The sequence below is a fragment of the Salvia hispanica genome, chromosome 4, assembly GCF_023119035.1.
Source record: "Salvia hispanica cultivar TCC Black 2014 chromosome 4, UniMelb_Shisp_WGS_1.0, whole genome shotgun sequence".
Lineage (NCBI taxonomy): Eukaryota > Viridiplantae > Streptophyta > Magnoliopsida > Lamiales > Lamiaceae > Salvia > Salvia hispanica.
In genome coordinates, this window is record NC_062968.1 from 44,561,357 (window position 1) to 44,572,726 (window position 11,370).

General features: G+C 36.4%; 2 protein-coding genes across 2 annotated transcripts; both read right to left on the reverse strand.

Annotated features, from left to right (window-relative positions):
- Nucleotides 1-541: 541 nt before the first annotated feature.
- Nucleotides 542-1,522, reverse strand: LOC125221175. The gene has a single exon (XM_048123298.1). It carries the CDS (start codon nucleotides 1,520-1,522, stop codon nucleotides 542-544), a length of 981 nt encoding a protein of 326 aa, XP_047979255.1.
- Nucleotides 1,523-9,055: 7,533 nt separating this feature from the next.
- On the reverse strand, nucleotides 9,056-11,351 carry LOC125221176. The gene is made up of 2 exons (XM_048123299.1): nucleotides 10,851-11,351; nucleotides 9,056-9,082 (listed from the first exon to the last, which is right to left on the reverse strand). Exons 1-2 carry the CDS (start codon nucleotides 11,349-11,351, stop codon nucleotides 9,056-9,058), a joined length of 528 nt encoding a protein of 175 aa, XP_047979256.1.
- Between the last annotated feature and the right edge of the window lie 19 nt (nucleotides 11,352-11,370).

An 11,370-nucleotide genomic window follows, 5' to 3' on the forward strand; every position in this document is an offset into this window, starting at 1 on the left:
GTCAGAAAATAGGAAAAGAAAATTACAAATCCTAGAAAAAAAAAATTACCAATACTAGAAAAAGAAAATTACCAAACCTAGAAAAAAGACAATTACAAATCCTAGAAAAAAGAAGGGAAATTGGTCTCTAAAATCATGAACTTTGTCTAAAATTTGGTATTTACCATGAACTTTGAAATTGGTATATAATATCACGAACTTTGCATTTTGTTTGGTATTTCCCACGGCATATCTATTACTATATTTGACTAACTTACGAGGCTTTTTCATCATACTTCACACAATTAAATCAACGTGATTTTCAACGTAACTTTTTATCCTACATGTTATGAACTTAAAAAGTGGTTCAAAATATTATAAAACATATCACGGTTGCCTACGTTAAATAAGATTTTGATGAAAACATCTTATTTGAGTGAGTTTGGGAAATACCAAACAAAATGCAAAGTTCGTGATATTATATACCAATTTCAAAGTTTATGGGAAATACCAAATTTTAGGTAAAGTTCATGATTTTAGAGACCAATTTCCCAAAAAAGAACTACTTTTTCTTCATTTGTGCGCGAAGGTATTCGATCATCTCACGGTGCAATTCGAGCTCGTACTCCGACATTCTCGAGGTATCCCTCGATGTCAACTCCGTCAGCTGGCCCATCCGCAACGTAATACTCATATCCGACATAGAGTCTGATATCTTGTCCAAGGAAGGATTGGGTGGCGGCGGCGGCATAGCGGAGTAGCTCGCAGTTGCCTTCCCCTTTGTTTTCCTCTTTGCCGCCTTTGTGCCCATCGAACGGCTTTCAGTACCAGGAGATGAGAGGAAGAAGTCATCGTCTGTCACGTTGAGGTTGATTGGCGGACCTCCTTCGCTCGAAGTGTAGTGTCCGGCGGCGACTTTGGTTCTCTTCGCCGCCGCTTCAGCCCCACCAGTGTACTTCGGGCTCTTCTCAACAAGCTTCCAAACGTCGAAGTACTTGAAGTGCTTCTTCCCGTCAGCGAAGTAATCTGCCTTGGCCTTGTCCACAAGGTCCATCTCGCTGTGCCCGCTCGGCCACATCCGGACTACGTTAGTCCACTTGCCATTCCACTTGTTAATCTCCTTCTGCACCCGACCCCAATGCTTGCGTAGCTTCACGTAGGTATGCTCGAATGAGCCTTCGGGTCGACCAGTGTTGTACTTATCTGCAATCCGCTGCCAGAACACTTTGCCGCTTTGTTGGTTGCCGACCACAGCGTCCTCGGAGACGTCGACATAGTTCTTGGCCAACCACATTGTCTCCTGCGGACTATACTTCTTCGGCCCATCCTCATCGGCAACCTTGCCCTTGCCCTTGCCCCTCCGTTGAGCGGGCTCCATATCGCTGATATCATACTCATCAGTGCTAACTGGCGATTCCATGTCCATATTGGTAGGCAGCCCGGGACTAGATGTTGCATCTGGATCGGGTGTCGGCGGCACTTGCCAGTTCTGGGAGTTCACGAAATCGTCCATCTGGCGTTGGTCACTGTTAAACCAATCCATAGAACTCAAAAAGTCTTGAAATGCTAGAGGATTGAGAGTGAGAGTTTGTGTGGAAGAGTATTAACAATGGAGCAAATATAGTGTATAAATAGAAAAACAAAAACAAAAAAAAATTGAAAATGCGTGGTGACTTGCGGCCCGGCCCGAACGCAATTAACGCCGGGACGGGCCGCATGGGGTGCGGTACGGGCACGCATAACGCCGGCCTGGACGGGACTCGGGAGCGGCCCCGAGACGCAACTGCGTCCTCGGGACCGTCCCGGGCTGGGACTCGCGAGTTGCGGCCCGGCCCGTCGGCGTTATTGATGCTCTAACAATTATGAACTAGGACTCCTATTCACAGATTGACCAAAATGATAAAACGAGACTCCTATGAAGAATACGAATATTCACGATTCTAATGAGAAAAGAAGTAAAGGTTAATTTGGTACTTTGACGTCTCTTTTGGATATATAAATCTGAAATGACATAATTAGTTAATAAAAATAGTAGTAGTAAGAATTTTACTTTTTGAATATGACAATTATTCAACATCTTTTAAGGAATTTGTGTTATAGAAAATCAGTTTCCCATAGAGTATGTTCATGTGTTTGACCCATTTTAGTTACATAACAGAGTCAAATTATATCATTCGCGAGAACAATAAAAACTGATGAATGACTAGTTTGGCTCCTTCGGCCTTCCTCACCTAAAAGAATATTCTTCATCCGTCCCGATTAAATTAGGATAAAACTTTAAATCTAGAGATTAAGAAATTATACTTTAAAAAGTAATTGAGAGAAATAAAAAAAAAAAATAAAGATAAAATAAAATAGATGATAGAATAAAGTAAGAATAATTGAATATTTTATTTTTTTATAAGAAAACATTAACTCCATTTAATTGAAACATTATGAAAAAACAGTACTATAGAGCTTTGTTAGGACGGAGGGAGTACTAATCAGGAATCACATAATAAAACCTACAAATTCCTTGTTAAAATATCTATGTAACTTTTCTCGATTTCAATATCAAAGTATCAAACCATGGGGCATTTGCTTTTAGAGATTATTAAGATATAAAGTTGAGCATGTGCATAGTTGAAAAATAAAATCTGAAAAATAAAAGACACTAAAAGGACATTGTAAATCTTTAGTTATAGGACTAGAGAAGTAAATGCTCCTAGAAGCTATATAAGTGGAACTATAACACTATTAATGTTATATTCTTTGAACTCTTTCAAATATTCTTAAGACTCTAATATTCTATTTTCAACACTCCCCCTCAAGTTAAGTATCGAGTTTTTTCTACACTTAATTTGCACGATCTTTTCATTGATAGTTTATGCTCTTATCAAGGAGCTCTTCAATTTTCTGTTGAAAGTTTAGACTCATTTCAATGAGTTCTTCAATTTTTGATTGATAGTTTTAACTCTTGTCAATGAGTCAATCTAGACAGGCTTTACTCATGTCCGGAGCCAGTGAGATAGTTTTAGCTCGTATCTGGGAGCCATCTTAAACCTTTATTGCTCGTATCCAGAAGCCATCTTAGACAGTTTTAGCTCGTATCTAGGAGCCATCTTACACAATTTTTGCTCATATCATGGAGCCATCATATTTATAGGACTAGAGAATTAAATGCACTTAGAATGAAAAGCCTTGAAAATGCATTGTTCACAGTTGGTAACCAGCGTTTGGTAGCTCCAAAATGAATCCGCCGACCCAGTACAATCTTCTAGGTTTCCACCCCACACATACTACTATCAGCAAACTCCTGTAAACCGTTTCACGATCTTGAGCAGGTATCAGTTTCCCGATTGTGCTGAAACTGCTGTGAAAGCCCATTTTACCTTTTAGAATTCTCCAATCATCATAGACCAAGAATTAGGGGAATCGAACATGATATGAATAAAATTCCCAGCTTGCATTCGAAATCCAATCACAATTAAAATTAGAGCTGAAATCACGCACCTCAAATCGAAGATGATGAACTGAAGACGAGGTAGAGCACTCCGGCGGATATGGCGGCAGCAATTACGAGGAGGGCGAGTGCAGAGAGGCAGCGGGGCAACAGCTCCTCCCGCTCTTTCCACGGTGCGTGAGGGCTTCAAACTTCCTGGCATTCTCTAGCGGCGGATAGCGGAGGATCTGGGAGTGAGGAGTGATTGGGAGTGAAGAACGTTAAATTGGAAATCATTAAAAAGATGGATAGTTTAGGCATGGGCCTTTTTGGTTTCAGCCCTTCCCCATTTCAACCAAACGACGGAAATGGGCTAAACATTTTACTTGAGCTCAACCAAACAGCCTACAATTCTGTCCATGAACTCAAGAACGCCCATTCACCATAAACCATGTTAATTATTTTTCACCTACCAGATAAGTCCTTTATATTATATTCTTTGAAACTTTAAAGTGACTCTTTTCAATATTCTTGAGACTCTAATATTCTATTTCAAACCGCATTATTTGTATTGTCACAATATTTTTTTTCAATAAATGAGATATGAAACGAACAAAAATTAACTCATCTTAATAAAATAGGAATAGTCTAAATACTTTTTGTTTTTATGTTAGTTGATTTGATTCCTAATTTCCGCTGACATGGATTGTTAGTTAGCTGCGTCACTTATATAGTTCATGTTATAACCCTTTCTCTTACCTCTTGCACTATGTTACTCTTTTCGTTCATGATTAAATATCTCATATTTGACCCGCACGGATTTTAAAAAATTATTTAACTTTATAAAATAAAGTAGATAAAAAAAGTTAGTGGAACGTGAGATCAACTTTTATACGTATATTAATTTTATACTCCCTCAATCCCACAAAGATTGTCTCACTTTGATCGGACACAATTTTAAGAAATGTAATGAAAAGCGAGTTGAAAAAGTTAATGAAATGTGAGTCCTATTTTTATATATTAGTTTTATAATAAAATGTGAGTATGAATAAGTTAGTGGAATATGAGGTCTACTACTAAAAATAGTAAAAAGTGAAATGAGACAAATTTTATGGGACGAACGGAAATGAAAAAATGGGACAATCTTTATAGGGTGGAGGGAATAATAAAATGTAAGTGGAATGTAATTTCACTTACCAAATATAATAAAAATGAAATGAGATATTTATTGGCATATGAATAAAAAAAAATTAGACATTTAACGGCGGAAAGGGAGAATGCTCCACTTTCTTCCTAATTAGTATCCATAAAAGAATGCAACTCCATGAACCTAAGGTTTATCAATGCAGGTGGATACTGAATTAAGTAGTTAAAAACAAACTATGGAACACAAAAGCATACACGTCCCAACCTATGAAAAAATAATGGCCCAGCCATTCAAATTTAAACTTGGCCAACTTAAAAATAATGATCAGCCCAACTTCATTAGCAGCAACATCAGAACCCAACAGTCAGGGTTTTATGATAAAAAAGGTCAGCTGGGCTATAAGGCATAGCTAATTATGTACAGCATTTAAGTTAGGTTTTAAAACGTTGGTGTTTTAGTCTATTAATTAAATAAATCCCAATTATACAATTATTTTATTAATTAGATTATTAATTTATGAAATGTCACTACTTTAGATAATAATGTGAAATATTTCATACTCCCTCCGTTCCATAGTAATAGGAGCGTTTTTCCATTTCCGTCCGTTCCATAGTAATAGAGTCATTTCCCTTTTTAGTAAAAGTCAACACATTTTTTCACACCTACTTTACTCTCTCTTACTTTTTTCTATCTTCATCTCTCTACCTTCTTTCATTTTTCACTTTATTCTCTTTTTACTTAACTCACCTAACACAATTTTTCTTAATCTCCGTGCCGAAAAGTTTTGCCTCCATTACTATGGAACGGAGGGAGTATTAATTTGAAATTAATATCAGATTTACAACTATATTATATATTATAATTAATATACATATGTAATCAGCGTGAACTATGATAATTATTTTTGAAACAATAATAATATATGTATGCTTTCTGTTAATTTGGAAGAAATGTTAAACATACAATTATATACTCCCTCCGACCCAAGGAAGATGACCCCTTCCTTGGACGGCAGGGATTTTATGCAAATTTATTTTGTGTATTAAGTGGAGAGAGTAAAGTAAGACAGAGGGAATAAAGTAGAGATAAAGGGGTTTCCATTTTAAGCAATGGGTCATCTTGATTGGGACAAACTAAAAAGGAAAGTGAGTTATCTTCAATGGAACGGAGGGAGTAGTACTTTAATGCTCCATCTAGTCCCCATTAGAAATTTTTTAAAGGGAGAAGGTATATTTCTTGTTTACCTTCTCGAAAAAGTAGTGAACTCCAAAGGTAGAAGGTGAATTCAAAAAGATAGACTAAAGTAATTAACTGTTTGTGTGAAAAAAAGGTAAATATATATTTTCAAAATTTTAAAGAAGGGTACAATATATTCTCAAATATCCTTCACCTTAGAGTGAATTGTTTTGAAGAAAAGGTAAACATGATAGTTATTTCTCTTTACCTATCCATTGATCCCTACTCTTGGAGATGATCTTAGAAGTCCTATTTGCCATTTTCGTACGATCCCTATTAGACTACTTCCATTCATAAACCCAGTGGAGTAGTACTTTAATGCTCCATCTAGTCCCCATTACAAATTTTTTAAAGGGAGAAGGTATATTTCTCGTTTACCTTCTCGAAAAAGTGGTGAACTCCAAAGGTAGAAGGTGAATTCAAAAAGATAGACTAAAGTAATTAACTGTTTGTGTGAAAAAGAGGTAAATATATATTTTCAAAATTTTAAAGAAGGGTACAATATATTCTCAAATATCCTTCACCTTAGAGTGAATTGTTTTGAAGAAAAGGTAAACATGATAGTTATTTCTCTTTACCTATCCATTCATCCCTACTCTTGGAGATGATCTTAGAAGTCCTATTTGTCATTTTCGTACGATCTCTATTAGATTGCTTCCATTCATAAACCCAGTGGAGTAGTACTTTAATGCTCCATCTAGTCCCCATTAGAAATTTTTTAAAGGGAGAAGGTATATTTCTCGTTTACCTTCTCGAAAAAGTGGTGAACTCCAAAGATAGAAGGTGAATTAAAAAAGATAGACTAAAGTAATTAACTGTTTGTGTGAAAAAGAGGTAAATATATATTTTCAAAATTTTAAAGAAGGGTACACTATATTCTCAAATATCCTTCACCTTAGAGTGAATTATTTTGAAGAAAAGGTAAACATGATAGTTATTTCTCTTTACCTATCCATTCATCCCTACTCTTGGAGATGATCTTAGAAGTCCTATTTGCCATTTTCGTACGATCCCTATTAGACTACTTCCATTCATAAACCCAGTGGAGTATTAGGGTCGAGCCTTCCACATAATACAAAAACAGTAACTATAGTAGCATTAAACCTCATGGAGAGTGATTAAACAGTCGTCCTTGCTAGTCAGCCGGTCTCGTGGATGAAAAGCGTGGTCATGTTTTTATCGCACTATGGAAAGAGTATGTAATTGATTGATAGTTTATGAAAAGGAAGATATTAATTTGACCGGTCATTCTACGAAATGTTTTGGTGATTCTTGTTTGTTTTTAAAGTTAAACTCAAGTTCACTATGGTACGGGTGACATAACTGTTATTCAAATGTTTTGGCAAGTTACCAACTGAATATCCAAGTACTCAGCCAAGTATATGTTTTTCTTAAGAGTGATGACGTAGCGGATGTTGAGTTGAGCTTAGATGTTTCCCGAACGCGTCATGTCTTCATACATGGTCGTCATTCTTTGACTCTCAATATAACCTTATTCCACTATTATCCTTCGTTTTGTTTTTAAAGCCATCCGCATTACTTTAGAGTACCAAGTTAATGATTTATTCTCTGTTTACTGATATTCTGTTGTTTTACCTTTTATTATTATTAAATACTCCTTTTGAGTTTGAGTTTAATGCTATCATTTATTATCCCTCATTTCTTTTCCGCTTCTTAACCGCCCTACTCATAGTTCCCCACGCGGCGCTCGCTATCCATAGTGGGAGTGATCATGGCAAATAAACTCACAAGAAGCATATTTGGGATGTCACATCAACTTAGTGAATCACAAGGGCGGATCTTGTGTATATATAAAGGGGCAATTGCCCCACCTGAACTATCCATTTATACAAAAATATATAGATACTATCATTATAAGATATGTATTTTGTATTACCTTTGCCCCCTTAGTATTTTAATAGAAAAACCTTTGTTGTCCTATTTGGAAAAAAAATGAAAAGTCAGACATGTAATTAAGAGTAATATTTAATAAAACCTAGTTATTTTTTGAAATAGAAAATCAAAAGTCATTGGGTGTTAAAAACTCAAATGTGAGTCTTAGTTCTGGAACTTGTAGAGAAAAGCAAAAGAAAAGTTATACGGGTTGTTGGGAAAATATACAAAGTTCTTTGCCCCCTCTTATACGATTTCCTAGCTCCGCCCCTGGTGAATCATGTCATTAACTATGAGTTTTGAGCGGAATAGATAACATGAACACATGTTCTCATATGAGAAGTTTAGATATTTGAAGAGTTTGTGTAGTTTGGAAGCTAAAATAGTAGAGTATGAAACACTACTATATCTCTTCAAGTATAAGTTACATGATAGGTCCAAGTTTCTTAGCATGTGCAAAACATAATTAGTTTAATTGGGAGAATAACATCGTTTGGAACGACATTTTCCGCAAATGTCTCAACAAATCTTATATGTGGTATCTTTTTATTGTTTGAAAAATTATGTGAACTTCAATATGAACAACAAGCATATGAATATGTTAGAACTTCACAATATGCTAAAATCATGTTAGTCTTCTGCTTTCAAAAGAAAATTTATGTTCATGAACTTTGACAAACTTGTGTTATCTGTGAACATTTCTGCAAAGTCTTCTATGAGGAAGAGTATGTAGTAGAATGAGAAAACATCTAGGATATGACCTTAAAGCTTAAAAATATCGGGGTTGAAAAGAAGCAGATACTACCATATGATTAGTGCATTTTTTGTCATGAAAATGAGCACTTAAAGAGAGATCATCTGAATTCAAGACACAAGGTGTATTGATTGGGAGCTCGGATATGTTTGTTGTTGAGATAAAAATAATCATAATCCCAGATAATTGATATGATATGATGTGAGTGACATATTTTCAATGGAAAAAACTAATAATAATATTTTTGACATTATAGACTTGGTCATATGAATAGAGAAAATAATAGTAGCAAATTTGAAAAATTAGATTTTCTCACACCATTTGATTTCAAATTGTATGGTGCTTGCAAATTTTATCTCAAAGAGAAAATAACAAGTAATGCAGGCCAAGGATGTGCTCAAGTGGATTCACACTAATGAGTACAGATAGTTTCCAACTCAGACAACGGATTAATTTTTCGTACTTCCATTACATTATAGATGATTTAATCTATATGTGGAGTTGTGTTTCTCATGAAGAATAAAATTAGAAGCGTCTAGAAATTTGCAGAGTTTAGGTCATAAGTGTTGGAAAGAAATCAAAAGGAGATCCCAGAGCAAGACTTAGAAAAATTTCATCACTGTCCCTAACCTTTCTCGACCTTAAGCCAAATCTGCAGAAAACCATTCAAAACAAACCATGTCAGACGAAAAAAACCCATCCTAGTCGGATGAAATTGCTCGGCAAATTGCCGAAATCATGAGCAAAAGTCTTGCCATGATGATACCATCAACACCCAAACCAGAGAACGCAGAAAATCCACCAGAAAAACCCATTGTGTACAAAATCGATACACAACCCCTCCGCATCGGAGGAAACAAATTGAATAGAGAAAATTACTCTGAATGGGCCTTCCTGATGAAGACGACTATAAGCGGCAGGGGAATGGTTTCTCACGTAACCGGAGTGCCACCTCCCCCGCCACGAACCGATCCGGCCTTTCCGCAATGGCAACAAGCTAATCACTGCGTGTTCACATGGCTCACACAGAATATCGAACCTCGGTTGGTCAGCCGAGTGTTGAAACAACCGACAGCCAAACACATATGGGATGCGTTGGCTATCACGTACGGAAGCCGAGGAGATAAACTCCAAATATACGATCTGCATATCAAAGCCAGCATGGTGAAATAAGGAAGCCAATCCTTAGAGGAGACATGGAGTACCCTACAAGATATGGATGTCAATAGATCAGAAACGAACAAATCCTATGTCAGTTCGATTATTTCTAAGCCTTACCGAAATAAGATGAAGTTGGTGTGGTATAGCACCGAACGGATCTAACAGCAAGTACGGGCATTCTTTATGCTATCTACTTAAAGACGAGGTCTTGTAAATTATTGTTTCTTAATGAATGTACGCTAGCATTGAGTATACGGTATTGATTATGCACTTTGACTTACCAAATGGTGCGGGGTTTTCGCAACCCAATAAGCCTGGTATATTGGGTAGTGGTGATTAATATCTAGCGGTGCTAGGATTGCTATTATGTTGAATCGTGCGAGGTGAGTCTCGTTTGATAACATCCTCGAGAGGAGCTTGAAATAAAGGTTTTATTATTCAGAACCTAGCTAGTTGGAGTTTTTGATTACTCTATGAATAATAAATAAGAATTTCTTGTTGAGTCCACTGGAATAAATAAGATATTAATTAATTAAATTCATAGCAAACAATAATTAATTAATAGATGTTTATATCTTAAGCGCGAGAAATAAATATAAATTATTGGAAACCCAAAGTACCTATAATTTCGGATTTGGATGGGGAGTGCAATATTACTTCTGTAGTGGTTGCTCGTAACAGAAGATCCGTGGTTTAGTACAAGAAGATCTTCACGTGGAGAAGGCGCTAGCTAACTTCGATTCTTTGGAGAATCATCAAGGTATAATAGCTAAACCGTAGAAAAGCATGTTTTAGGTTTTGATTAATTTAAAGCATGATTTATTTGAGTCCAAAGCACCTACAAATTCCAACAACTCAAGGTTAACATCTAAAATATCAAGAGAGTGAGAAGAATAAATAGAGTGAGAAATGCATCTCTCCAATTGATCATCCAAGTAAGAGGCCGGTGCCACTCTTCCAACACACTCATCCATCACGGTCACAACATTGCAATGTTGAAGACTTCCTCCCGGTTCCACATCATGCCTCTTCAAGGCCTCAGAATCATCTGGCCAACACCCGCAGCAGGTGAAATTCCATTATGCCAGTCAAGATTTGTTTCTTTTTATACTTAAAGTGTTGGATCTACCTTAATTAACATCCATTAAATGTAAAACATAACAACATTATGACAAAAATAATCTGTTTTATTCATTGGAAAATAAAATAAGAGTTTTACAGTATTCAATCACTCGAAACGTGATTTCTAGTATACAAACTCTAACACTCTCATCATTAAGGCGGAGTGTAAGCTCTCCCTTTGAAACATCTATCATGGCCTTCCCGGTAGCAAGGAACGGTCTCCCCAATATAAGAGGTACAACTCTATCCTCTTCCATATCCAACACCACAAAGTCAACGGGGAATATGAAGTCATTCACCCTCACCAAAATATCTTCAACTATGCCCGAGGGATATGATATAGATCTATCGGCCATTTGTAAAGTAATGCTAGTGGACTTCAACTTGCCAATATTCAACTTGTTGAAGAAGGACAATGGCATAAGATTGATGCTAGCACCTAGATCGCACAAGGCATTCTCCACAAAGCAATTTCCAATAGTGCACTCAATAGTAAAGCTCCCCGGATCCGACTTCTTGGCCGGTAGCTTCTTTTGAATAATTGCACTACAACTCTCCGTTAAGTTGACCGTCTCATATTGCCCCCATTTCCTCTTTTGTGAGACAACATCCTTGAGGAACTTTGCATAGCTCGGCATTTGTTGAAGTGCTTCAACA

Bases quoted from the DNA above. Each gene is read 5' to 3' on its own strand.
- LOC125221176 (XM_048123299.1), bottom strand. From the start codon at position 11,351: ATGCCGAGCTATGCAAAGTTCCTCAAGGATGTTGTCTCACAAAAGAGG. The intron at 9,083-10,850 runs GTTTGTATACTA...GGTTTTCTGCAG, and splicing joins TTAATGATGAGAGTGTTAGA to ATTTGGCTTAAGGTCGAGAA.
- LOC125221175 (XM_048123298.1), bottom strand. From the start codon at position 1,522: ATGGATTGGTTTAACAGTGACCAACGCCAGATGGACGATTTCGTGAAC.